General features: G+C 52.7%; 2 protein-coding genes across 14 annotated transcripts; both read left to right on the top strand.

Annotated features, from left to right (window-relative positions):
* The first annotated feature begins 70 nt into the window (after nt 1-70).
* Nucleotides 71-1,750, top strand: LOC107277076 (GDSL esterase/lipase At1g31550). Of its 2 annotated transcripts, XM_066303794.1 has the most exons (4): nt 71-386; nt 483-707; nt 897-957; nt 1,279-1,750. In XM_066303794.1, coding segments are annotated over exons 1-4 (582 nt in total). In that variant the 5' UTR covers nt 71-91; the 3' UTR covers nt 1,280-1,750. The 2 variants fall into 2 exon arrangements, with proteins under 2 accessions (XP_066159891.1, XP_025879791.1); XM_026024006.2 differs by lacking the exon at nt 897-957.
* A 314-nt stretch (nt 1,751-2,064) lies between these two features.
* On the top strand, nt 2,065-27,729 carry LOC9269106 (uncharacterized). 12 transcript variants are annotated; one of them, XM_066303757.1, is made up of 16 exons: nt 2,065-2,509; nt 4,072-4,826; nt 4,894-4,944; nt 5,015-5,163; nt 5,505-5,682; nt 24,643-24,786; nt 24,861-25,134; nt 25,235-25,319; nt 25,566-25,693; nt 25,777-25,858; nt 25,952-26,079; nt 26,156-26,316; nt 26,399-26,920; nt 27,012-27,091; nt 27,175-27,249; nt 27,358-27,729. In XM_066303757.1, exons 5-11 carry the CDS (start codon nt 5,524-5,526, stop codon nt 25,956-25,958), a joined length of 879 nt encoding a protein of 292 aa, XP_066159854.1. In that variant the 5' UTR covers nt 2,065-2,509; nt 4,072-4,826; nt 4,894-4,944; nt 5,015-5,163; nt 5,505-5,523; the 3' UTR covers nt 25,959-26,079; nt 26,156-26,316; nt 26,399-26,920; nt 27,012-27,091; nt 27,175-27,249; nt 27,358-27,729. The 12 variants fall into 12 exon arrangements, with proteins under 12 accessions (XP_066159854.1, XP_066159868.1, XP_066159862.1 ...); XM_066303771.1 differs by lacking the exon at nt 5,505-5,682 and having other exon boundaries at nt 4,072-4,234; nt 4,504-4,826; nt 25,952-26,316; XM_066303765.1 differs by lacking the exon at nt 5,505-5,682 and having other exon boundaries at nt 4,072-4,376; nt 4,504-4,826; nt 25,952-26,316.
* The last annotated feature ends 38 nt before the right edge of the window (nt 27,730-27,767 follow it).

The following is a 27,767-nucleotide window of genomic DNA, read 5'->3' as shown; positions in this document are numbered from 1 at the left end:
GAATTGGAGCTAATAGTTGGCTATACTATTAACCTTTATCTTAAAAGACAAGCTTTGCAGCCGCCGGTGCAGTGTCACTGTGTCAGTCAAGATGGGCAGCTACTTGCCGTGCGCCGCCACGTCGCTGCACCTGCTGCTGCTGCTCGCGTCGTCGGAGGCCGCGGCGGCGGCGGCGGCCGCGTCGGCCTCCCTCTCCGCCGGCGGCCACCGGCGCTACCACTCCATCTTCAACTTCGGCGACTCCTTCGCCGACACCGGCAACAAGCCGGTGGCCTACGCGTGGTACCCCCTCCCCTCCAACGTCATGCGTCCTCCCTACGGCGAGACCTTCTTCGGCCACCCCACCGGCCGCAGCAGCGACGGCCGGCTCATCCTCGACCTCATCGGTAACGTCGCCGCCGCCGCCCATCGCCGCCGTCGAATAGGGTATCCATCACTGAACTTTGCTTGAGTGAGTGATCAATCCGCCTGCCTGACTGCAGCTGCCGGCCTCGGTCTGCCGTTCGTGCCGCCGTACCTGGCTCACGGCGGCAGCTTCGGCGGCGGCGCCAACTTCGCCGTCGCCGGCGCCACCGCGCTGGACGCCGGCTTCTTCCACGACAGGGACATCCCCGGCGCCGGCAGCAAGTTCCCCCTCAACACCAGCCTCGACGTGCAGCTCGCGTGGTTCGAGTCGCTGATGCCCTCGCTGTGCGGCACGGCCCAAGGTTAATTAATTTAACCACTCTGTGTCGCATTAGTACATGCTAATCAACCGGGATTATTGAGAGATTAGAGCACGGATGAGGATGGCACGCCAAGCGTGCTGCAGAATGCGAGGAATTCTTTGGGGGATCCCTCTTTTTCGTGGGCGAATTCGGGGTTAACGACTACTTCTTGTTCTTGAAAAAACGTAGCGTGCGGCAAACCAGATCGCTCGTTCCTCTCGTCGTCAAGACCATCTCCATGGCCATCGTGGCAAGCACCTAATACTCTCACTAATACTCATTCTATCTAAAAGTGTTAAGTATATATTTTTTTTGATTTTCTGAAAAGATGGTCATATTTATAATCTTCATATGCAAAGTTAATTGTTGACTAGAATCCAAGTAATTTATTGATTGCATACGTACATATATTTCTTTAGTTTTGTTATATAGGGATAAGTTGATTTTTTTAGTAAAAGAAATATTTCTTATGATTTTAGATGAAGGGAGTACTTATCAGCATGATCAGACAATCAGACCAGGGTAAATTAGCAACTAATCTACCAATCTCTCTTTGTTGTTCTTCAAACAGAGGCTGATGAAGCACGGGGCGAAGAGCATCGTGGTCCCCGGGATGATCCCGTCAGGCTGCTCGCCGCCGGCGCTGACGTCGTTCTACGGCCGCGCCGGCCCGGCGGACTACGACGCGCGGACGGGGTGCCTGAGAGGGATCAACGAGCTAGCGTCCCACCACAACTCGCTGCTGCAAGACGCGCTGCACGAGCTCCGGTGTTGCCAATATGATTCAGAATATCGATCAAGTTTGATCGATCGATCGGTGTGATGGTGGCCAAAAAAAAAAATTGAGAATATATAATTTCTTTTAAAAATTTGTATTCATATCGGAGAGATTAAAGGGGACCGCGAAATGGAGCCACCACAGCGCTCCGGGGCTTTTTTGGCTGGCGTGTTCGCTTCCGGTGATATCCACGTCGCCCGGCGCTGGAGGTGGCGTTTTGCAAAAAAGTCCTCTATCTATATAATAATAGCTATTAGATCCCTCATTGTATGGCCAAGACCAGCGCGATTCTAAATATAGGGCCGCGGTCTAAGAAAAAAGAAACTCATGGGTTTTTTCGGAAAAAGAAAACATCCCTATCCCTTCCCTTCGCTGAAATCGGCGCTAGAGGTGGCGTTTTGCAAAAAAATCCTCTATCTATATAATAATAACTGTTAGATCCCTCATTGTATGGTCAAGACCAGCGCGAAGGAGGTAAGATTCTAAATATAGGGCCGTGCTCTGAAAAAAAAAGAAAGCCATGGGTTTTTTCGCAAAAATAAAACATCCCTATCCCCTCCCTTCGCCGAAATCCTAGCCGTCACTGTTCACCCTTCCTCGCTTCTCCTCGCCGCAATCGTCTTCCGCGGGTGGCATCGCTCACGCTGTCCCCCGCCCATCTCCGCCTTTCTTCCTCCGCCCATCCCCGCCGCCGTCACCCAGCCACCTTTTCCCTCCTTTCTTCCTCCATGATTACAGTCGACCAGGTGATTGGACGGTGCGGCGCCAAATCAATGGTGTGGGGGATCGATGTTCTGGTCTTGATTCCTTTTCTCTCTTATCTTCCCTCCTTTCTTGCTGATGGCATGCCAAATCGATGGTGTGGGGATCGATCGATGTTCTGGTCTCGATTTGCTGGTTCCCCTTCTGTTCAAGCTCGAGTCTTTGCCATCGTGCGGCACCAAGCTCCGCCGTTCTGCGCCGCCAGCGCTGTTTGCCGATTACAGATATGATGATATTGGTTGGCTTCCCATATTCACTTTTGGTAAGTTAATCCACAGACAGTTCCTTCCTATGTTCTTCGCTTGCAAAGAATGGGCTGCCTACGAAAAAACAAATTTGTGATTCCTATGTTTTCCCCTGGTTGTGTTTGCATTTATCCGGAACAATGCTAATTCTGATTTGTGATGGTTAGATTTTGCTTTAGTTGTGTTTGTATATAGCCCGAACAAACAGATCCGAGGTGTTTGTTTCCCCAGTGTTTTCCCTGCCGAGACAACGGCTCTGCCATAGTTGCACAGATGCAAGTTCATTGCCTCTTTGGAATTTAGGTCAGGCTAAGCAGAATTAGGCCTGCTGGGATTTTTTTTGTTAGCCGACAACACCTCAAGCATAACTGCACGGATGCAAACTGTTAGATTACATGACCCCTTTAGAATTCAGGCCAGGCTAACCAGAACTAGGCCAACATAGAAAATTTTTCGTTGATATTTGGATTTTATTTAACACCCACATGAGAATATGGAAAGTTCTCTACTTTTTTTAAGTTTGGGACTAGGTACCATGTCCTAGATATCGAATAAGAGATTACTCTGAAAAATTTTCTTCATAAACTGGTGTGAATAGGGGAGCATCAGTCATTGGATTATACCTGATAATTTAGATGTACGTTGTCTTCCTATGGCTTTTCATCTAATGTATATGATTTATTATTCAATGGAAAGGTACTGTTATACATGGAGATAGGTTGCCCCTTTCTTTGGAGGGTGGTAGGTACAGTCCTATTATAAATAACAAATGTGAATTCTTCTTTTATCTTATTCATGTAAAAAGGATTGGTTCCCTCCATGTATGGTGCTCATGTATGTCAGAGCTATATGCCATGTTTCTTGCTATCTAGCAACCTCCTTTTGAAATTTAGGCTAACAGGAGAAAGTAGGGCTGTCAGTTTTTTTGTTTAACGGCTTTTCCAACATATTCAGATGCAAAGACATTTCAGTGCCTTTTAAGAGATTACCAACAGACTGAGATGACTATTTCAAAGCAGGACATGCAACAGCGATGTTGTTCACGCATGGAACAGCTTTTAGTAGGGAAATTTGAGCGTGTCTACCCTTTATACCTGAACAACATTATTTTCACAGCGAGTAGGTGTAAAAAGGGATTTGTAATATATGGACTTATGTCTGCCATTTCCGGTGTGTTGTCTGCACTAATCTGCATGTCGCATAAAACGCACGCACGCACCAGTTTCCAAGATTGCAATTTTGCAAGCAAATAGAATCAGAAACCTGGTGCACGCGAATTCTTAGAATCCCCAGAGCGCGATTGAAGGACATGTATCTGAAATATTAAAGAGAACCACAAAATTTGCTAAATTGTTGCATACACGTAGCCCTTCACATTTCTATGAGACCATATTGGACGGTTAATGTCTGAGAGAGTCTGGTTTAGAATAGGCATTGGATAAGGCTAGCTTCATAACGTGTTTTAAGAGGGCGATCAGGGCAAGGTTTAGGGCATGAATCAGAACATTTAAGAAACTACAGTACCGTACCTTACTTTTATCTGTAAAGTTGCTCTTTTTAATATTTAAATAATTGGCAGGTTGGAGACATCACCAGGTTTGTTGTGCTCTATATGGTCTGTGCTGTGCTCCCCTCTGTGCCTGGTTCGCTGTGGGGATGTGCGTGGGTGCCTGTCTACCAACGGAGCTGACGCTCGATGGCCCACCTGGTAGTCACTTTGGTCCATGGTGCGCCGGTGCTAGGTAGTTCCTTCCCTGCCTGACAGGCTTTCCTTTTGGTACACCGCCCACTTTTACTCAGGACAATGCACTGTCTCTCTGTGTGAGACACGTCTATTCGTGGTTCTCCTACCAACGTGGTGCACCATGGTCCCCCATCACACAGGTGCTTTCCTATATGCGTGTTCCGTGCGCTAGGAGCACGTTCACCTAACACCACTGAAAGTAGCTGAGAAATTATCCGCTGGTTAATACCACAAAAATCCTGATGCACATGCATCTATTCGTTGCAGTCAGCGATAGGTGGGGTCAATTTCGTGTGCTTCCCCACCTGCCATACACTATGCCCATCCGGGAGGTTATAGCTGTATGATGCCATGTTTTTTTGTGAGCGCCGCGCGCTACGCCACCGCGTGAGGCACCATCAAATCGACGTCCATACACACCGTACCGGCGTGCGCGCGAGCACCGATGCCCACGTCATGGTCTTAGCCTTTCCTTCTCCTCTTCATACCCGGTTCGTTAGTTCTGCTCGAGGCTGTTGCTGGTTCGGTTCGTTGGTGTGCTTTGCTCCCGTTTTGCCCCTTTTCGCTGTTGCGCACATGGCGAGCACCAGGTGATATGCTGCCCCATATGTCTTTCGTTCTCCCTGACTGCTATTCTGAATGTGTATGCGTGTGCAGGGGACATTGTGGATACTGCGTCGACACTTAGGATTTGCCCCGCTCATCTAGGTATATTGCCTAACTCAAGCTTTGTGCTTCCTTATTGTCCTGGATCTTGATTGTTGTTTTTGCCTTCCAGTGTACGACTTTAGCTCCTCGACGCCCTGTTCATTTCGCTCGAAGGTCTTGGTGGGGTTCGCGCTGTAGGCCAGGACGCTCGGCCGAGGTGACTCTGCCCATTGGCTTCTTCGCTAGCCCATGTCTGCACGCGTTCCTCGATCCTACGAGGTATATATCCCTCCTCCTTCTACGGCTTTGATGTTCATTTGTTCTTCTGCGTTTCTTTCCATTGCGCTTGGCCTTTATTTCGTGATTTTATTGTGGTTGGTTTGTTCTGTGCCTGCTCTATAGTTACTGACAGTATAATATATGTTATATATGGAAAAATGTGTCTCAGTGCCTTACCAGGCACTGCATATGGGCCCATACAACCATACTAGCTGCAGCTGCTTGCCTCTTTCTGATCTTTCCTTTTCTCACTTCAGTGCTTTTGCATAGTACTGCCTGATAGTGCTAGAACTGCTGTGCGTCTCTACACGCCCTTTGAAATATTTCTCTGCGATTCGCAGTGTTAGCTCTTTCTCCAAGATGGCGGCTGTGGGAGTTTCCTTTGTTTCTTTGTTGAATGCCGTCGCATGGCATTGTCGCCTGCCATCCGTCTCATACCTCTGGGAGCTAGATGGGAATGATATCCTGCTAGCAGGTGTTGAGCTTGCTCTGCCATCCGATGAGAGTCCCAGCAAAACCGTAAGCAAGTTCTTTTGGATCGCTACATCTGATCAGCCTATTGTTTCCCATGAAATGGTTGCACATCAGGCTGTTAGATTTCTGTTTGCCAAGTATGAGTTCGCAGTCCACGACTACAACCTGCAGACTTTGCTTTTATACCGTCAAATAGCTGCCTCTGCAGTCGATGCAGCTCTTACGGCCTCGACGCACCTTGCTAGGTTTCGGGCGCGCTATGGTCCCATGGATCTGTCATGTGAGTGTATTCTGCGACAGTGCATTGCTCTGTGGTCCAATTTTGTTAAGGAAGACCACTTCTTCTATAGCACATATAGGCCATAGAAGTAGCTACTGCACCAAACAATTGTGTTTTAGGATACGCGTTTCGTAAAACTATGTGTAATAGTACCTTTTCTTCAGCGTATCTGTTTCTAATGGATGAGTCGTTGTTTGGATTTGTATGTGCGTGCCCATTTATATATTAAATGCTCCATGGTTTCTTACTGATGATTCTGCAGTTTTGGTATTTGGTTTGTGCCTGCCCCCCTTCCTGTCGAGCAACTTACCCAGTTTAGGATTTTCCCTATACACGATGTCGGGTAGCTCTTCCCAGCGTGTACAGCGGGCACGGGAAAGTCGAACGCGCCGACGTGCTTCTATAGGCCAGGGTTCGTGCTTCTTTGCATTGCTTAAAATGCTACATACGATTTTTTCGATGGGCCTCACCCAAAAAATGGTTTTCCCTTTTTAGGATTCTTGCAGGCTCCTGTGTTCAGCAATGTTAGCCCTACAGCCCCTAGGCTCACCACTGTCCTCCCAGGTCTATCAGGTTCTATACCGAGTGTGCCGAAACCTGCTCTCAGCTTGCCTACTATCTCGGACGTGGGTGTTGAGTCTCAGACCGGGTCGATTGGCAGCACGTCGTGTCCTGTGCATGACTCACAACCCGCTCCTAGCAGTAAGTTTACAATGATCTGCATTCTACACCATAGTTCTCTCCAATGATGCTTATGTTTAGCTTTCCATGCTGCCGTTGGGTCTAGGAAAAAGAACACTCTTAGATGTGCCACGGCATGCCGCTACAGCAAATAGAGAACGACGCCGTTTGAAGAGAGCAGGAGGTGACTCGGGTCATTTGCTGCAGAAAATTCTGGATGGTAAACCTGCTGCATAGCCATTTTTTCTTTCTTCTTTTTTCCCCTTGGTACAAGTGTGTTGTTTGATAGCCGTCATGGCTTAATGAGGTCTCCTTGCTGTACTTTCAACTACATAGGTCCAGTGCCTACTCTTGATGATGTCCTGCCCTTGCCTAAGGACTATATTGCATCATTGAAAGGTCTGTTCAATGCTGATTAGTTCTTTTGGTACTTTTAGCTCCATCTATCTCCTTGCTTCGCACCTAACAAATATGCAGCGTTGTGCCCTGAGCGATCCTACTATGGTGGACCGTCGCATGAATGCCCTTATTGTGGTGCTGCCTTTTGGTACCAAGAAAGGGTCAAAAGAGATAGCGCTGTTACACAAAGAAGGATAGTGTACAACTTATGTTGCAGGGCTGGTAAGATCAGCCTGCCTGAGCTAAGGTTTCCACCTGCTATGTTAGCGAACCTTTTGCGATTTGATGGCGATAGACGGTGTCGGTGACATGGGATCAGGAGTATCATGACTAGAGGTTTGAGGCAGACACAATCGCACACGTGGCCTGGTACCCCCGAGGGACGTCGGGCCCGAGGGTGATGCGTTCGTCCTCCTCTTAGTCCCCCCGAGGGGGTCGGGCCGCACCCCCCTCGGCCCCGAGGGCCGAGGTGCCCCGACCCCTCGTGGGTTTTTGCTCCGCGTGTATGGGTTAGGTGAGCACAGTGGGGCTCACCTAACCACATTTATTGCGGTTTGGCTGAGCGTGTCACGCCGCATGTAACGCAGTGCAGTGCACTCGTTTATCCGGTCTGTGACCAGTCACAGACCGGTCAGATCGCGGGTTAGGTGGCGACAGGCGATCTGACACACGCCTCGCCCCATCCCGTCAGGACGAGGGCTTCTAGGCGCTTGTCCCCAGCTGGAGCTAGCGTGTTACCTCCCAGAGATGGCACGTTAGTCCTGGTCAGATATATGCCAGGCTTCATCCTAACCATTACAGGCAAGATATTGTATGAAGAAGGGCGAACATGCAGATTGATAAACTGACACGTGGTGGACAAGAATGACCGATTTGTGACCGGTCTGACACTGGTCATGTCGTCAGCAGACAGCCATGTTCCCACGTCGCGCCTGCTTCCGGCGGAAGTGGAGGTAGGTATGGGCCGTCCCATCAGAAGGTCATTCGGACGGCAACCATACAAGTCTCCGTCTGTTTATGAAAAGGTGGGGTAAGTCCCCACAAAAAAGAGAGAAATGGTGCATGTGGTATCCCCTTAAGATATAAAAGGAGGACCTTGCCCACTGAGATGGGGGACTGGACTTTTCCAGATTAGAAACCCAGAACAAGGGAGAGGCTGGCTGATACTTTGTAGCTCCTTCATACACAGATCTCCCAAAACACAGGAGTAGGGTATTACGCTTCTCAGCGGCCTGAACCTGTATACATCGCCCGTGTCTTGTGTGTTTCCTGTCTCGCGAGCCTTCCACATACAGAGAGCTTAGAATCTCTCCCTGAGTCCCCGACCGAACCGGCAAAGGGGGGCCTGCGCGGTCTCCCGGTGAGGAGCCCCACGCTCCGTCATCTGGCGCGCCAGGTAGGGGGCTCTGCGAGGGATTTTCTGAGCTCTCGCACTCTTTCGTGTGCGCCAAGCTTTTCCTGTTCAGCCCAATGGCCGAGCCAGCAAAGGCGCACGACCTCTCCCCGAGTATGAGCGGTGACGACGGGGAGCCAAACCCACGCCGTCGAGCTCGTACTCCACCGCCCCCTCCACGCCAAAGTCCTAGGCGGGAGAAGGCGCTCGAGAGGGCCGAAGGATCCGCGACTTCGACACCCACAGGAGGTGGAGAAGGGCGGCGAGATGGGGAGCGTCGCCTCCTCGTCTACGGCGACGGCAGCACGCCCCAGGGCGCGCTCCAAGCTGCGGGCGCGCTCCTACGTCACCCGCCCGTCGCCCATGACCCGGAGTCTCCAGCCCAACGTTGGCTGGACGATGTGGCCAAATTGGTCATGACTGCACGGCAGCGCCTAGATGCTGGTGGGCGGTCCTCCGCCACCAAGGCCTCTGGTGCTGCTACCACCGGCTCCGCATCGTCAAGACGGAGGGCGCGGCGAGCGGCAGCCGCTGTTCGCCATTCGGCCGCCACTCCTTCGTCAACGCCTCCGACCCGGGAAGATCTGCGTGGGGAACCGGATGCTCGCATCAGTATCGAGCGCCGGCGTAATGGCCGACGTGCTCCCCACGCAACGGAGGGCGCCTCCTCGTCCGGAGTGTCACCTCACCACGGACGCGGGGATCAGCCCTCCGTGCCCCCGGTTGGTGGTGTCGGCTGTAGAGCCTTTGTGGCGAGCCTTCGGAATGTCCGTTGGCCCCCAAGGTTCCGGCCCACCATCGCCGAAAAATATGACGGGAGCGTCAACTCCGCCGAGTTTCTCCAGGTCTACACGACCGGGATCGAGGCCGCCGGGGGTCACGACAGGGTCATGGCGAATTTCTTTCCCATGGCCCTGAAAGGACAAGCGCGGGGTTGGCTAATGAACTTGCCACCCGCGTCTGTCCACTCTTGGGAGGATTTGTGCCAACAGTTCACCATGAACTTCCAAGGCACATATCCGCGCCCAGGTGAGGAAGCGGACTTGCACGCAGTACAGCGAAGGGATGATGAGTCACTTCGCTCGTACATTCAGCGGTTCTGTCAAGTCCGCAACACCATACCATGCATCCCTGCGCACGCGGTGATTTACGCGTTCAGGGGGGGTGTGCGGCACAACCGCATGCTTGAAAAGATCGCCTCCAAGGAGCCCCAGACTACCGCGGAGCTTTTTCAGCTCGCGGACCGAGTGGCTCGTAAGGAGGAGGCATGGACCTGGAACCCCTCCGGTTCCGGTGTGGCAGCTTCGGCCGCCCCCGGATCCGCCGCTCAGATAGGGCGGCGTGACAGGAGGAGGAAGAAGAGGTCAGCCCATACCGACGACGAGGGTCATGTCCTCGCCGTCGAGGGCGCTTCGCGGGCCACCCGAAAGGGGAGGCCTGCGGGAGGCAAAAAGAACGAGGCCGGCGCTCCCAACAGGGAGCGCCCAACCGGCAAGTGGTGCACCGTCCACAACACTTCCCTTCACGACCTCGCGGACTGCCGTGCAGTCAAAAGTTTGGCTGAGCGGACGAGGAAGTGGGAGGAGGAGAGGAGGCAGGAGCGCCGAGAGGGCAAATCCCCGGCGGTTCCTTCCGGTAATCGGCGAAGTGAGGCCAAGCAGAAGGCCCCCGCCGAGGACATCGATGACGGTGATGATGACCTAGGTTTCCAAGAGCCTGGGGCCACCATTGCCACCGTCGATGGGGGAGCGTGTGCTCACGTTTCTCGCCGGAGCTTCAAGGCCATGAAGCGAGAGCTTCTGGCCGCGGCCCCTACTCATGAGGCGACGTGTCGGGCGCGGTGGTCGGAGGTTGCCCTCACCTTCGACCAGACCGACCACCCACCGTGCGTTGCCCGGGGAGGGCAGATTGCGATGGTGGTTTCTCCCACCGTTTGCAACGTGAAGTTGGGGCGTGTCCTCATTGATGAGGGAGCGGCCCTCAACATCCTTTCCCCTGCGGCCTTTGACGCCATCAAGGCCCCGGGGATGGTGCTCCGGCCGTCCCAGCCAATTATCGGTGTGACGCCGGGGCACACGTGGCCGTTAGGTCACATCGACCTACCGGTCACCTTCGGTGGATCCGCCAACTTCCGCACGGAGCGGGTGAACTTCGATGTGGCGGACCTCAGTCTGCCCTACAACGCGGTCCTGGGGAGGCCCACGTTGGTGAAGTTCATGGCGGCGGTCCACTACGCCTACCTACAGATGAAGATGCCGGGCCCCGGTGGCCCCATCTCTGTCCATGGCGACCTCAAAGTCGCGCTCGCTTGTCTGGAGCAGCGCGCGGACCACCTCGCCGCTGCATCCAAGCCCGAGGGTGGCGACGAGGGGCTTGGCGCTTCCGCCCCCGCCACCCCGAGGCAACGGATGATCACAGGCGACGAGGTCCCGGTCAAGGAGGTTGCCCTGGGCGACGGCCCGTCCAAGACCACACGGATCGGTGGTCTTCTGGACGGCAAATAGGAAGACGCGCTCGTCTCCTTCCTGCGGGCAAACGCTGACGTCTTCGCATGGAGACCGGCGGATATGCCCGGGGTCCCCAGGGAGGTGATTGAGCACCGTCTCGCCGTGCGGTCGGGCGCAAGGCCGGTCCGGCAGAAAGTGTGGCGGCAGGCCCCGGAACGTCAAGCCTTCATCCGCGAGGAGGTGGCGCGACTTCTGGAAGCCGGATTCATCCGTGAGGTCATCCATCCGGAGTGGCTGGCGAACCCGGTGGTCGTTCCCAAGGCAAACGGCAAGCTTCGGATGTGCATCGACTACACCGACCTTAACAAGGCATGTCCTAAGGATCCTTACCCCCTGCCTCGCATAGATCAGATTGTCGACTCCACTGCGGGGTACGACCTTTTGTGTTTTCTAGATGCATACTCTGGTTACCATCAGATTCGCATGGCTAGGGAGGATGAGGAAAAAACTGCGTTCATTACCCCCATAGGAACCTATTGTTATACGACAATGCCCTTCGGGTTAAAGAATGCAGGTCCTACTTTTCAACGTACTACTCGAATTTCTTTGGGTAACCAATTAGGACGTAATGTTGAGGCTTATGTCGATGACTTGGTTGTAAAGACGCGCAACCAGGAAATGTTACTCTCAGATCTAGCGGAAACTTTTGAGAGTCTCCGCTCCGCCCGCATAAAACTAAACCCCGATAAGTGTGTGTTCGGTGTACCTGCGGGCAAGCTTCTAGGGTTCTTGGTCTCTGCCCGAGGCATTGAGGCCAACCCTGAGAAGATACGGGCTATAGAGCGGATGCGCCCCCCCAGCAAACTTAGGGATGTGCAATGCGTCACCGGTTGCATGGCCGCCCTAAGTCGGTTCATATCGAGGCTGGGAGAGAAGGCGTTACCCTTATTTAAGCTTCTCAAACGCTCCGGACCGTTTACCTGGACGGAGGAAGCCGAAAATGCCCTCACCCAGTTGAAGGCGTATCTAAGCTCTCCCCCAGTTCTGGTCGCCCCGGAGCCAGACGAGCCCTTGTTACTCTACTTAGCGGCGACCCCGCAAGTAGTTAGTGCGGCATTGGTTGTGGAGCGCGATGAGAACAATTCTCATTTCACGCTTCCCCACCCTGTGCCGACTTGGCCCGGGAGAGAGCAGGGAGGAGAGGCTCCCGAGCCGAACGGTGGCCCAAGGCCCCCGACGACCGGAGTTGGCCCTCTGCCCGCTTGTCAGACGGTGCTAGGAGCCCCCGACCCCCAGGAAGGCCCTGAGGCCACTGTGGGAAGGCCGCACCTATCGCCCTTCGACCCCGAGGCTAACCATGTGCTGACCCGACCCGGGAAAGAGCAGGGAGAAGAGGCTCCCGAGCCGAACGGAGGCCTAAGGCCCCTGACGACCGGAGTTGGCCCTTTGCCCGCTTTTCCGACGACGCCAGGAGCCCCCGACCCCCAGGACGGCTCCGAAGCCACTGTGGGAAGGCCGCCCCTGTTATCCTCCGACCCCGAGGTCATCAGCACAGAAGATAAGTGCGCCCCGCGAGGCTGCTTGGACGAAGAGTGCCCCAGGGATGCGGCCCCTAGCGAAGAGGATCGGCCCCACCGAAAGGTGCAGCGGCCCGTCTACTTTGTTAGTGAGGCCCTCCGGGACGCCAAAACCCGATACCCTCAGGCCCAGAAGATGCTTTACGCTATTCTGATGGCCTCGAGGAAACTGCGCCATTATTTCCAGGCGCATCGGGTCACAGTAGTTACGTCTTACCCCCTCGGTCAAATCTTGCATAATCGAGAGGGTACAGGACGGGTGGTGAAATGGGCAATCGAACTTTCTGAGTTCGATTTGCACTTTGAACCACGCCACGCTATCAAGAGCCAGGCCCTCGCCGATTTTGTGGCAGAGTGGACCCCGGCTCCCGAGCCCATCTCGATCCCCGAGGCCAGCACGGACCCCTCGCAGCTGCCTCACACCGCCCACTGGGTGATGCAGTTCGACGGCTCCCTGTCTCTTCAGGGCGCCGGTGCGGGGGTCACTTTGACCTCTCCGAGCGGAGACGTCCTTAGATACTTGGTCCGCCTCGACTTTCGAGCGACCAATAATATGGAAGAATACGAGGGACTCCTTGCCGGACTAAGAGTGGCAGCTGGACTGGGGATCCGCCGCCTCCTGGTGTTAGGCGACTCCCAGCTGGTCGTTAACCAAGTCTGTAAGGAGTATCGGTGCTCTGACCCGCAGATGGACGCCTACGTGCGCCAAGTACGGCGTATGGAGCGCCATTTTGACGGGATTGAGCTTCGGCATGTGCCCAGACGGGATAACATGATTGCCGACGAACTCTCACGGCTCGCGTCCTCGCGAGCCCAGACCCCACCGGGCGCCTTTGAAGAAAGGCTTGCCCAGCCGTCGGCGCGACCCGACCCCTTAGGGGAGACGGATGCGCCTGACCGGCCCCCGAGGCCTGTCGGAGTCCAGGCCTCGGGACCCGAGGGGAGTGCTTCCAACTCCCTTAGATTGATTGCTTGGATCGCCGAGATCCAAGCATACCTCACAGATAAGACTCTACCCGAGGACCGCGAAGGGAGTGAACGCGTCCATCGCATCTCCAAACGCTACGTGCTGGTAGAAGGGACCCTCTATCGGCGCGCGGCTAATGGAATCCTCCTGAAGTGCATTCCTCGGGAACAAGGCGTTGTGCTTCTTGCCGATATCCATGAAGGCGAATGCGGAGCCCACTCCGCCTCGCGCACCTTGGTTGGTAAAGCTTTTCGCCAGGGTTTCTATTGGCCGACAGCTCTTAATGATGCGGTCGACCTGGTCCGGCGATGTAGAGCATGTCAATTCCACGCCAAGCAAATCCATCAGCCGGCCCAGGCCCTGCAGACCATACCACTTTCGTGGCCATTTGCTGTCTGGGGACTCGATATCCTGGGACCGTTTAGGCGGGCCCCGGGCGGGTTTGAGTATCTGTATGTCGCGATCGACCGGTTCACTAAGTGGCCCGAGGCTTATCCGGTCGTCAAGATCGATAAGCACTCCGCACTTAAATTCATTAAGGGCATCACGGCCCGGTTTGGAGTGCCTAACCGTATTATTACGGATAATGGCACCCAATTCACTAGTGAACTCTTCGGCGACTACTGCGAAGACATGGGCATCAAGCTCTGCTTCGCCTCACCTGCCCACCCCAGAAGCAATGGCCAAGTGGAGCGCGCCAATGCGGAAATCCTCAAAGGCCTTAAAACCAAGACCTTCAACATACTCAAGAAGCATGGCGATTCATGGATCGAGGAGTTGCCAGCGGTGCTCTGGGCAAACCGAACTACACCAAGCCGAGCAACCGGGGAAACGCCTTTCTTCCTCGTCTACGGCGCGGAAGCGGTTCTCCCATCCGAGCTCACCCTGAGGTCTCCTCGGGCTACCATGTATTGCGAGGCTGATCAAAATCAGCTTCGCAGAGATGACCTCGACTACTTGGAAGAGCGAAGGCGGCGCGCGGCCCTCCGAGCCGCGCGCTACCAGCAGAGCCTGCGGCGCTACCATCAGCGCCACGTCCGGGCCCGATCACTCTGCGTCGACGACCTCGTCCTACGCCGCGTCCAAACGCGTGCTGGATTGAGCAAGCTTTCACCAATGTGGGAGGGTCCGTATCGAGTGGTCGGCGTCCCCCGGCCGGGCTCCATACGGCTGGCCACGGGCGACGGCACTGAGCTGCCTAACCCGTGGAACATCGAACACCTTCGTCGCTTCTACCCCTGAGGGGGGGGTCGGGTGTCAGGTTTCGGGCTCGAGCCAACCCCGCACCCCCCTCGGGCGTGCAGGGTTGGCCGGGGGCTACAACATATGCATATTCTTATTTCTCTTATATCTGAATTTCTATAAAAGCAGTTTCAATTTCCTAAAGGCTGTATCTGTGCTGTTTTTTCCTTTTGAAGAATCTTGACTTGAAATAGGTCACTCGTGCTCAATCCTGCCCTCGGGGGCTCGGGTCGGCTAAAATCGCCAAACGGGGCCCAGAACCGAGCCGTGCCCCGAGGCGTGGTGAACTCCGGGGGGGAATCGGCAAAAACCCACAATCGGGTCACCCATAACCCTCGGTCACCACGTTCCCGGCCTGGCCAGTCTCGACATGTGGATCTCCCCAGGAACTAGCCCCGACCCGCGCCTTTTGAGGACCAGAACCTGGGCACAAGCCCTTATTCAAGCTAAGACACAAAAGGACCACGGCACAGATCATCCTCATCTCATACTCACAGCAAGATGAAATTAACACAAAAATTTCTTCATTTTTGATTACAGATTAAGTTGATCTATACAAAAAAGAGGCCCAAAGGCCTTAGAAGAAAGAAAAGAAGAAAAAACTGAAGAATGGCGGGGGTCTAGGGGCTCAATCCGATGCGCCCGGATCGCCGGCCTCGACGTCACTGTCGCCTGCACCACCGGCATTGCCCTCCTCGTCGGAGTTGGGGGCGAATGCAAGCCGAGGGGCCGAGCCCTCGAAGCTGTCGACGATATGGTCGGCGGCATCCCGGACCTGCGCACGCGCGCGGTCCTCGGTCCCAGGAGGGAACTCATCCAGCGCCATCCATGGAGAGAAATTGGGGTCCCTGGCCTGGTAACTCGCCAGGACGAGCTCCACCGCTCCTTGGGCGAGGTCCCTTGAGGATGACTTAATTGTCTTCTCGAGCTCCTCGGGGAGCCGTTGGAGAGCCCCGGCCATCTTCGAGAGGCGCTGGGCGAGGCCTCCCTGGTTGTCGGCGTACTTTACGGTCCGCCCTCTCCAGAGGCCCACTTGCCGACCGGCGCAATCTAGGCGGGAGACGGCGTCCCAAAGCATGCCGGGCCCTACCTCGCCTGCCAAGCGGAGGGCTTCGACCTCCCCGGCGGACGAGTCCAGCGCGCCCTGCAGATCGGCGATGGTGCGTTCGGCAACTGCGAGGCGGGCGGCTAAGTCGCTTTCGCCCGTGGCCGCCCCGCCGCTGCGCGCCCTCGCGTCTAGCTCCTTCTCCCGCGCCTCGAGCTCAGCGGCCCGTTGGTTCAGTACGGCCCTCTCGGCGCGGGCACCTTCTAGATTGCGGCGTGCCTGCTCCTCCTGCGCTGCCTCGCGGAGGGACAGGCTAACCGCCAGCTGTTGCGCCGCGGCCTCGGCCCCCTCGAGAGCTCGCTCCCGCTCGATGAGCGCGTCCTCGCGGAGGCGGAGCGTGAACTCTTCTTCGGCGCAAGCAGCCTCGTGCGCCGCCAGCGTTGCTTCCCGGATGGTGACGGCGGCCTCGCGGTCCGCCAGATCCCTCTCCACGACGCAGGCGCGCTCTTCCAGCGCCATGGCGCGCGCCTCAAGGGCGTCTTCGCGCCGCCGGGACGCCGCTTCGGTCTCCGCCGCCCGCTGTTCTCGGGCAGCGGCAGCGTCAAGCACCCCCTGGGCGGCGTCGAGCTTCTTCCCTAGCTCCGCCTCCCAGCTCCCGTATTGAAGGCGGAGGGTGTCCTGCGCCTCGTTCATCACGGTGGTGGCAATGAGGGCAGCCCCCCGCTCCTCCTCCACTTCCTTGGCGATCTCCGCCAGCACCTTCTTACGAGTTTCAAGCTCCGAGACGTGCCGGCGGTGAGCCTTACGGCCCACCTCCACCATGGCCTCCACCGAGCGTCGCCCCTCTTCGACACGCGCCTACGCGGCGTCGAGCTCCGCCCGCTCTGCCTGCAGGACCTCCACCTGGGCACTTAACCCATCCAACACCGTGGTGTTTGCGGCGGCCAGGGCCTGCAGAAGGGGCTCTGCGTTCAGTGGGGCGATAGAAGGCGTGGGGAAGAGCCGCCTTGGAGAGGATGCCACGCGGCTCGGGCCGCCGATGGAAGTGCCAGACTCGGGGATGTCCCCCGGACCCGGTTGGTCCTGAGCGTCGCCCGAGGGAGTGGGCCCAAGCGACGCGCCCGCAGCCTCGTCGCTAGATGCCCCAGAAGTTGTCGCTTGAGCGTCGCCCGAGGGAGTGGGCCCAAGCGACGCGCCCGCGGCCTCGTCGCGAGCTGCCTCGGAAGTCGCCATCGCCTCGTCTTGGCGAAATCCGACTTCCTCCCGAGCGGCTTCCCCGGCCTGGCGGGCCCGGGCGGCCTCCTCCCGAGCGGTTTCCTCGGCCTGGCGAGCCCGGGCGGCCTCCTGGGCGGCCTCCTCGGCTTCCCGTAGGCGATCCGCGGCCTCTCGCCGATCAGATTCCCGCCTGAGGGCCACTGCGGCCGCCGAATCCTCGGCCTCAGACTGGCCGGAGTTGGAATGGCGGGAGGGACGCGACGGGATCTCGCTGAAACAAAAGAAAAAACCAGAAGACGAACAAGATGGGTGAGTGAAAACTCGCGTTAAGAGAATACAGTCACGATGGGTGAGAGACGAACCTGCGAGGGGGTCGGTTAAACGACCACTTTGGAGGGGAAATGAGGTTTCCCCGAGATGGTTCTGTCTCCCCCATCTTGCGGGGCCACTTCTTGCGCTCCCCCTCGGGCTGCGATGTTGGCGCGGCCCCCTCCGGGCGCCTGCTGCTGGCACGCGCCGCCCCGCCCCCTCGGGGAGGAGATGGGGGAGGTGTTCCTCCCTGCTTCCTCTTCCCCCGGGCGTCGGCAGGGCGGCTGCTCCCCGGACCCCTGTCACGGGACCCAGAAGCACGACCCCCTCTCGGGGTAGATTGTTCCCCCCTGCGGCTCCCGCCTGCGCCGTCGTGGCCCTTTGGAGCTCGCTCCTCTGAGGCCCCGACCGCCATCATAATGGTCAGGATGGAGGCGTGGTCTGGATCGCTGCAGAGGGGGAGGATTCCTTGGGGAATGAGGGCCGCCTCTACGGAGTTGAGATTCAGCACCCGTTGGACCAATATCTTGAAGTCCTCAGGAGCCCAGTCCCATCTCACTCCCTGGTGGGTCCTCGTGAAGTCTTCGGACCCGGTGTACTCCCAGGCGCCCCGAGCGCGTTGCTGGAGCGGCGCAATCCGACGACGGAGGTAGTCGCCGTACACCATGGCCCCTGTGAGCCCCTGGGATCGCAGGCCCGCCAGGCGGTCGAGGACGGCGTCATAGCCATCCCCCAGATCTACCGGCGCCCGCCAGCTGGAGGCCTGCGCCAGGGGCTGGCTCGGAAGTCGGAGGCGCGCTTCGTCGGCGAGGGGAGTGTAGAACCAGTCGCTCTTCCAGTCGTCCCACTTCTTGCGGAGGGCGCAGGGGATGTAGCGGTTCAGCACCGGCCCCCGTGGCTGGAAGTAGCAGCCACCGACTACCGATGGCGGCGACACCGACTGCACGGTGAAGAACCACCGGAACAGCCAAAGAGATGGGCGCACCCCAATGAACATCTCACACAGATGCGCGAAGATGGCCAATGTCATCACCGCGTTGGGGGTGAGGTGCGCCATCTGGAGATCGTAGAACTCCAGAACATCCATGAAGAAAGAAGAAAATGGTGGAACCAGCCCTGCCATTGCAAAGGGGAGAAAGAAGACGGACCGCCCCGGGTAGTCTGGCGCCGGGCGTCCCTCGCCCAGCGTGACTATCTCCCGGCCGGTGGCAGATTCCGGCATGAAGCGGCGCGACAGCCCAGCCTGCCTCTCGCTCACGATCCGGGAAGGCGGCAGCACGCTACCATCGAGCAGAGCGGAACCCCGTGCCATGGCGCCGGAGGAAGAGAAGATTAAGAGCGAACGCGTGTGGCGAAGGTAGGGCACAGGAAAGAAGGAGTTAGGGCGCAAGCGGCGAAGACAAGGGGAATAATGGCGACAGGAAGGAAACAGATCCCTTCCTCAGTGCCTTTATACTCTTGCCAACGCTGTGCCCGGCTCCTCGCTTCTCGCGCCCACTATTTCGCCCCCTCGTTTCTCGCGCCCACGCTTCCACTAATCCCATTCGCCCGCTTGCGGCGCATGAGGTGGATATGCGGTTGTGGCAGTCGAGATAGATCATATCGTGCGCGCGTTAATTACGCTCGCCGACCGAAGCGACGTTACCATATCTCCAGACGAAACGAATCGCCATGTCCAGATTCGTGTGCTACTCAAGTAATGTGGCAGTCTTGAAGAGACCGCTCATTGTTGACAGCCGAGTTACCATTGCCGATGTGCGTGGTTTGTGACCGTTGGGTTTCTGCCCAATTGTGGAGACCGGTCCCACCTGTCACCAGGTCTTAGGAGTGGCGTCACGCCCGACCGTTTCCCTTAAAGAGGGCGATCGCCCTGGCATAACGCCGGGGGCTACTGTCGGTGACATGGGATCAGGAGTATCATGACTAGAGGTTTGAGGCAGACACAATCGCACACGTGGCCTGGTACCCCCGAGGGACGTCGGGCCCGAGGGTGATGCGTTCGCCCTCCTCTTAGTCCCCCCGAGGGGGTCGGGCCGCACCCCCCTCGGCCCCGAGGGCCGAGGCGCCCCGACCCCTCGTGGGTTTTTGCTCCGCGTGTATGGGTTAGGTGAGCACAGTGGGGCTCACCTAACCACATTTATTGCGGTTTGGCTGAGCGTGTCACGCCGCATGTAACGCAGTGCAGTGCACTCGTTTATCCGGTCTGTGACCAGTCACAGACCGGTCAGATCACGGGTTAGGTGGCGACAGGCGATCTGACACACGCCTCGCCCCATCCCGTCAGGACGAGGGCTTCTAGGCGCTTGTCCCCAGCTGGAGCTAGTGTGTTACCTCCCAGAGATGGCACGTTAGTCCTGGTCAGATATATGCCAGGCTTCATCCTAACCATTACAGGCAAGATATTGTATGAAGAAGGGCGAACATGCAGATTGATAAACTGACACGTGGTGGACAAGAATGACCGATTTGTGACCGGTCTGACACTGGTCATGTCGTCAGCAGACAGCCATGTTCCCACGTCGCGCCTGCTTCCGGCGGAAGTGGAGGTAGGTATGGGCCGTCCCATCAGAAGGTCATTCGGACGGCAACCATACAAGTCTCCGTCTGTTTATGAAAAGGTGGGGTAAGTCCCCACAAAAAAGAGAGAAATGGTGCATGTGGTATCCCCTTAAGATATAAAAGGAGGACCTTGCCCACTGAGATGGGGGACTGGACTTTTCCAGATTAGAAACCCAGAACAAGGGAGAGGCTGGCTGATACTTTGTAGCTCCTTCATACACAGATCTCCCAAAACACAGGAGTAGGGTATTACGCTTCTCAGCGGCCCGAACCTGTATACATCGCCCGTGTCTTGTGTGTTTCCTGTCTCGCGAGCCTTCCACATACAGAGAGCTTAGAATCTCTCCCTGAGTCCCCGGCCGAACCGGCAAAGGGGGGCCTGCGCGGTCTCCCGGTGAGGAGCCCCACGCTCCGTCAGACGGTCAAGGCGTTTCCTACGCCAAATTCGATCATACAACTCTCTTTTTGCGTTTACTTCCTTAAGAGCTGATGTAGACAAGTCGATTAATAATGGAACTGCACCATGTGTTTTCAAAATCAATGGTATTGTTCACCACCGGATTGGCAGCCTGCTACCACAGCAGGGTGCCCCGCCAAAGTTTGCTCAACTCTACATATACGATACTGAAAATGAGGTCAGCAATAGGATGCGTGTATTCGATAAAGAGAGCTCCACTGATGAACCTGACCCATTTATTGTTACAGAGTTAGGTGCTATGCTTGATGAACACAACGACCTTGTCAAATCCTTCCGCTTTGCTAGGAAACGTTTAAAAGATCATGGCGATGAAAAAATTGCGCTTAGGCTCCTTGGGTGCAACTCAAAAGATGAAGTGCAGTATAACCTACCAACAAGTGGTGAAATAGCGGGGATAATTGTTGGCGATTATTCAAACGATAAATACACATACGATGTTGTTGTCCAGTCCTGTGATAGTAGGCTAAGACGAGTATCAGCTTTGCATCCATCCTATATGGCGCTGCAATACCCTTTGCTTTTCCCCTATGGGGAACGAGGGTTCCACTTAGGTATAAAATATACTGATTTCCCGAGCATAACTGGAACATCACGACGCTATGTGACAATGCTTGAGTACTATCGGTACCGCCTACACTATAGACTAAATAAACCAAACCCATATACGTGTTGCGGTCGTCTTAGTGATTCTATATGTGTAGATATGTACTCGACTGTTGAGGGCTCGAGACTAAAGTTCATTGCTGACAATCAACCTGATTTGCGATCAGAATGTGTGCAGGGAATTGCGGATGCAATTGACCATGGTCTTGAATCTGGTGATTCTGTGGGCCAGAAATATGTATTGCCTTCCAGTTTTACTGGAGGCCGTCATTACATGGTCCAAAATTACCAAGATGCAATGGCTGTTTGTCGTGTATTTGGTTCCCCTGACCTTTTTGTTACTTTCACGTGCAATTCAAAATGGCAAGAGATATACGATGCCCTCCTATTTGAACCAGGCCAGGTACCGAGCGATCGTTCCGACATGATTGTGCGAGTATTTAACATGAAAGTTAATGAATTCATCACTGATATTAGGGAGGGAAAAACTTTTGGCCCAGTCCTTGCAGGTAGGGGTCATGACTATGGTGTTTTGCAGCTAGATAGGTGTATTGTGGACTGTTTCTAACACTTAAAATCATTATGTAGTGTTATACACAGTGGAGTTCCAAAAACGTGGCCTACCGCACATTCACTGCCTTGTGTGGCTTGCAGCAAGCACCACTGATTTCAATGCTGCTACTGTCGATGGTTTCAGTTCTGCTGAGATTCCCGACGTATTTACTGACCCTTTAGGTTATGCTTTGGTTGATGAGTTTATGATACATGGTCCTTGCGGTGAGAAAAATAAATCATGTGTGTGTATGAAAAACAATCAGTGCTCTAAACATTTCCCTAAGTCTTTCCAGGACGAGACAATTATGGATGAGTTTGGCTTCACTGTATATATGCGCCGAAACAATGGACGATATGTTGTTAAAAATGGAATTAAACTTGACAATAGATGGGTTGTCCCATACAACATGAAACTTCTGAAAAAATACCAAGCCCACATTAATGTTGAATGGTGCAATAAATCGAACATGATAAAATATCTTTTCAAATATGTAACGAAGGGATCTGATAGAACTAAAGTATATTTTGAAACTACTGGTAACACAGCAAACAAGCCAACCGACAGTAATGCAGCACCACGAAATGAGATAGACGAATACATCAATGCTAGATTTCTATCCACTTGTGAATCAATCTGGCGTACCCTAGAGTTTGATATCCATTATAGGGTTCCTGCTGTTGAGCGTTTGGCTGTGCACCTTCCAAACATGAATTTTGTGCGATATCAGAAAGGAACTGACCTCAAAAAATTACTTGAAAGCCCTGCTGCGAAAAAAACCATGTTGACAGAATGGTTTGAAGCTAATAAAAAACATTCTAAGGCACGACACCTCACATACTGTGATTTCCCGAAAGAATGGACCTGGGACAACAGCGCACGCTGTTGGCGTCCACGAACACCGGTTGAAAAAATCGGTAGAATGTACTATATCAACCCAGTTGCTGGAGAACTATACTACCTACGGATGTTGCTGATGATAGTAAAGGGTGCGACGTGCTTTGCCGATATAAGGACCTACGAGGGTGTTGTTTACCCAACTTTTAGACAAGCATGCGAGGCAAGAGGGCTTCATGAGAATGATAACGAGTGGCACTTGCTCTTTGATGAGGCTATTGTGTCTGCGTCCTCCTACCAACTAAGGCAGCTGTTTGTAACCGTGGTAATGTTTTGTTCTATTGGAAATGTGCGATCTCTTTTCGATAAATATTGGACATACTTTACAGATGATATACAACACCGCGTTAGAAAAATGTTGTCAAACCCTTCTTATGTTATCCCCCATGACAGGCTTCTATCTCTTTTGATTAAAGAATTAAAATCTGTTTTTGCAAATAGCGGCGGTAATATAGACGATTACGACCTGCCACAGTCAACAGCACGCACAGATGACGATTCTGGGAATAGGATGGTCAATGAAGAGTTAGCTCTTGATAGTGTTGCTCTTGCTGCCCATGCTGATTCCATCATACCGAAACTAAACTCGGACCAAAAAAGGGTATTTGACACAATAATGTGCCGTGTTAATGAATCGAAACCTGGTTTTTTCTTCGTTTATGGTCATGGTGGAACTGGTAAAACATTTTTATGGAATGCACTGATTTCTAAAGTAAGGTCCGAGAAAAAAATTGTCCTCGCAGTTGCTTCATCTGGGGTTGCTTCTCTCCTCTTGCCAAGAGGACGCACTGCCCATTCTAGGTTTAAAATCCCGATTGATATAAACGAAAATAGTTTATGCACTATCAAAAGAGGGACCATGCTTGCTGAACTTATTCAAAAAACATCACTAATCATATGGGATGAAGCTCCAATGACTCATAGGCGGTGCTTTGAGGCTCTAGATCGAACTTTACGAGACTTGCTTTCCGAACATGCTCCTTCCAACGGTTTGGTGCCCTTTGGTGGAAAGGTTGTTGTCCTAGGTGGCGATTTTAGGCAGATATTACCAGTTGTAAGGAAAGGCTCCCGTGCTTCTATAATCGATGCATCTATAACGAATTCTCCGCTTTGGAGTCATGCTGTTCTTCTAAAACTTACTGTCAACATGAGGCTCCTACAGTGTAATCTTGGTGAACAGCAGCAGCAGGAGCTAGAAAAGTTTGCTCAGTGGGTCTTGGCGCTTGGTGATGGCAAGTTGCCTGTGTCAAAAAGGAACGATGAATCTGAAGCAACCTGGATTGACATCCCTGATGATTTGTTGATAAAAACAACTGGTGATAAAATACATTCTATAGTAAACGAAGTATTCCCAGGTTTTGCATCTAAGTATACAGACCGTTCTTACCTAGCATCGCGTGCTATTGTATGCCCGAATAACTCAACTGTTGACGACATAAATGACCGAATGGTTGATATGGTACCTGGTGAGGTGAAGGAATACCTTAGTTGCGACACTATTTCGAAATCGTCTGAGCACATACCAGATTTTGATCTTCTGTACCCAACCGAATTCTTAAATTCAATTAGCGCCAACAATTTCCTAGCACATAAACTTGCGCTAAAAAAGGGTGTCACAGTGATGTTGCTACGAAACCTAAATCAATCAATGGGTTTATGCAATGGAACCAGGTTGTTAGCCCTTTCTCTTGGGCAACGACTCTTAGAATGTCAGATCTTGACTGGAACAAACATTGGAGATAGGGTGTTCATACCAAGAATAGCGCTTACAACTACGAGCCCTAAATGGCCTTTCACTCTTCAGAGGAGGCAATTCCCTGTGCGTGTATGCTATGCAATGACAATCAACAAAAGCCAGGGCCAAACCCTTAAAAGGGTTGGCGTATACCTTAAAAAAGCTGTCTTCACGCATGGACAGTTGTATGTTGCGGTGTCTAGATCGACTTCAAGAGACGGCCTTAGGATTCTTATTGAGGGTGATGATGAGGCATGTAGTTCCAAGACTAGAAATGTGGTGTACCATGAGGTGCTGCAAACAGTGGATCTGATGGTACATCATGTATTGCCCGATCTTATAGCTGTTACCCATGAATATCTTAAGTTCCAACAATCTAACACGCTGCTACGATTCTGTTCCGTAGGATGCTGATACCTAGCTGAAACTCGAGACTCCGATGCTTGCTGTTGTTTGATGTTCTGCCTGATTGTTTTCTTCATTTCTTCGTATCTTATTCACTGTGCCGCTATTGTTTTCATTTTGGGTCACGTTTTTTGTAAGTTTTCCTTGCTGTTTTGCTTTCGGTTTTTTTAAAACTACAGCAAACTGGCTACTGACAAATTCTTTGTTAATTTCCTTGCAGATGGGACACACCCTGCTCTCTGATCTCTCCCTTGGTGACGACAACGAGCGCATTTGTGTTCGGGTTTCGCGATTTTGGGCTTTCTGTGACCAAAAGGATGATGACAAGATTCTTCACTTTGGCTTGGTCCTGATTGATGAGAAGGTCAGATCTGTGCAACGATTACCTTGATTTGTTTAGTTCACACAAGGTGTTTTCTGACTTTGTTATTGCCACAGGGGACTAGCATTGCTGCTCAGATTTATCCCCCATGTGATGAGATATTCAGGCCAATCATCACTGAAGGCAAGGTGTACTACATTAAGTACTTCCGTGTGAGGAAGTGTAACAGGCAGTACAAACCAGTCGACAACTGCATGTCCATCTATTTCACAAGGTGGACTAAACTAGAGGAGCGTGTCGATCCACCAGCTGAGATTCCTTTGTATACTTATTCACTCTCACCATTTGGCGGTCTTCGCTCACGTGTTGGCAAGAAAGACTCATTCACAGGTAGTCTCACTTTACTGTTGCTAATGCATGCATAGTACTTCATGTTATGTTAATTGGCAAATGGCTGATATTGTTCCCTTTATTTGTCAAAATCAAAAAGATATCATTGGAATTATTACTCAGCTGTCGCCCGTGACTCCGCTTCAAGGCACCGTAAAGAGGAGTGTCTTCATCCGCAACACTGAGTTAGCCCCAACTCTTGCATACTAAAATAAAATAGATTCATCAGGACTAACTTAATCTTGATTTGTTTATATGGTTCCCTTTTATCTGAGCTAACCAATTACCAAAAGAGATACAACTTTCCCCTTATCTTCACAGAGATTCTTAATACAACCATTATACCTCTAACACAGCCAAAAGATACGCCAGATACATCTGGCCACCTGCATTTTGGTTTTCATGCATCTGTTACTGCATATTTCCTATAGCAATGCAATCTTGAATGTGGCGCTTTGGGGGGAACGTGCAACAAGCTTTCCTGCCGATGAGGTGTTTGTTGCTGGTCAGAAAGAACCACAGATAGTAATCTTCGTTGGCACCCTTGTGAAGGGCTATGGTAATGAATATTCCAAATACTCAACCATGTTTCTACATCGTAGTTCCAATGGTTCCATGCTTAATAGAATATATGTTCTCTAGGCGATGTCTCTTTATCAGGTAACTCAGCCTGCAAGTGGTACATTAACGCAGACACACCTGAGGTCATCTCTCTGAGAAACAGGTCTGTACTAAGGTTTCTATACAAAGTGCATATCGTTTTCTTAAATGTAGCTTGGCTTATATATACATACTAACACTGTCGTTATGTGTACAGCATCTAAGCAACCTATAGTCCTATAGAGTGGACTGATCTACCTCCTGCAGCACCTGCTTATAGCAATGCTGAGCCCAAGACGATTATCCAAATTAAGGATCTGAATCCTTTCGAATTCAAGATACATTGTGTGATTTATACACTTTTGCTATCCAAATTCCCTAGAATGAGCTATAACCATTGTTTCATACCTCTTTTGTGCAGAAACATGAATTCTTGGTTACTGTTGTCATCAAGAAAATAGACATGGAGTACTCTTGGTGGTACACTGCATGTGATATATGCAGGAGAACAGCAAGGCCATATGGAAACGCATACAAGTGCCAGAATGAGTCATGCCCTCCTCTTGTGGGAGCATCACCTAGGTCAGTAACATTGCTTTCCGGAACCACACTTATGTCAAACCAAAGAAGATAAGCCAATTCTAACATTACTCTATGTTTGCAGGTTCAAGCTTAGCGTTGTGGCAGGTGATGACACAGCTGACGCTAAGTTCGTGCTCTTTGGCCGCCTAGCACAGTGTCTTATTGGTCGATCAGTGGAGATTCTGTTAGAGGGCAACGCTGCCGGCAAGGAGGCCATACCCAAGGAGATCACAAATTTGCTTGAGGAAAATTTCACCTGGAAAGTTGCTATTACCGAGAATACCATGTCTTCAAGCAATGTCTCATTCCAAGTGAATATGATTGTCGGAAACGGCAACAGCCAGAATCCTGCCACCCACAATCTCCATCTGCATCTCAGGCATCCTCCATGGTACCTTCTCTAGCTCTATCACCAAGTGTAACACATGAACTCTCTGTTGGCCAGTCCACAGCAGCATTTGCTCCATCCATTGGATTCAGTGATCCGCCTGCCACTCCATCGGCTGGATTAAACAGTCCGTTGGTTGTTGGAGCCAAGGACAAAAATGATGATGTTGAATGCCAGTCCAAGACTCCAGTTCAGGTCCTTGACGAAGAAGATGAGGTTAGCCTGCTTAGCAAGCATACCCAACCTTTTATTCCTGAGTCTTTCTGTGCTAAAACTTTCCTCGCTAATGATTTAGCTGATCCTATAGGATGATGACAATTTGCCCCTTTCCCAAATGGGTGGTCATTCTGCTACTAAGAAAACCACATCCAAGTCCCACAACAAAAGGTTACAGCTCTTCTCAGTCTTCCATGCTTTTAGTTAAAGTAGCCTAGCTTTGCTCTGTTTAGCTAACTATGGTTGCAAAACAGGGCAAGGCCATCTCCTGGCACTGGCACAGCTAAGAAGTTGTTCAAAGAAAGTGGTGACGATACCGCTGATGGCAGGTACTACAGATTCAGAGTGATTAGCATTGGCATTTGTTTTCTTATATGCAAAATGACAACTGATTGTTGCTAGATTATATAATTGACAAATTTTCATCTGCAATTCAGCGGCGAGAACAAGGCCTGATGCAGCAAAGGAATGTGTACGCTTTTGTTTTGCACAGTTGTATCAGACTCGGCATCGGTCTCATGCTCTGCTTGCATGGGTACCTTAACCAAGCTTCTTTAGAACCACTCTACAGTGTTTCGTTGGTTAATATTGTGCCATGCATTTACAAACTGTGCTATTTTGTCGCTCGCTATAGACCTTTGAGCATGGTTGTAGCCAGACGCTTCCTTTTGTAAAGACTTAACAGCGACCCTACGCATTATGTGGCTAGGATTCTATGTTATCATGCATAGCACACGATAAACACGAATGCTTGCTGCTGTACCCAGTATGATGTTACTTACGCAATAGTAGCTCTGTGTTTCGGGATACATATATATTCCAGCTCAGTGTGTATTTCGACTGTTGC

This window comes from Oryza sativa, chromosome 1 (genome assembly GCF_034140825.1).
Source record: "Oryza sativa Japonica Group chromosome 1, ASM3414082v1".
NCBI classification, from domain to species: domain Eukaryota; kingdom Viridiplantae; phylum Streptophyta; class Magnoliopsida; order Poales; family Poaceae; genus Oryza; species Oryza sativa.
Note: the sequence above shows the minus strand (reverse complement) of the source record. Positions and strands in the feature narration are given on the sequence as shown.

Excerpts from the sequence above, each read along its gene's own strand:
- LOC9269106 (XM_066303757.1), top strand. The coding sequence starts at position 5,524 with ATGGCGGCTGTGGGAGTTTCCTTTGTTTCTTTGTTGAATGCCGTCGCA. Across the intron at positions 5,683-24,642 it reads ATGAGAGTCCCAGCAAAACC|ATGGGACACACCCTGCTCTC; the intron begins GTAAGCAAGTTC and ends ATTTCCTTGCAG. Across the intron at positions 25,320-25,565 it reads GTCTTCATCCGCAACACTGA|CAATGCAATCTTGAATGTGG; the intron begins GTTAGCCCCAAC and ends TATTTCCTATAG.
- LOC107277076 (XM_026024006.2), top strand. The coding sequence starts at position 92 with ATGGGCAGCTACTTGCCGTGCGCCGCCACGTCGCTGCACCTGCTGCTG. Across the intron at positions 387-482 it reads GCTCATCCTCGACCTCATCG|CTGCCGGCCTCGGTCTGCCG; the intron begins GTAACGTCGCCG and ends GCCTGACTGCAG. Across the intron at positions 708-1,278 it reads GCTGTGCGGCACGGCCCAAG|AGGCTGATGAAGCACGGGGC; the intron begins GTTAATTAATTT and ends TTCTTCAAACAG.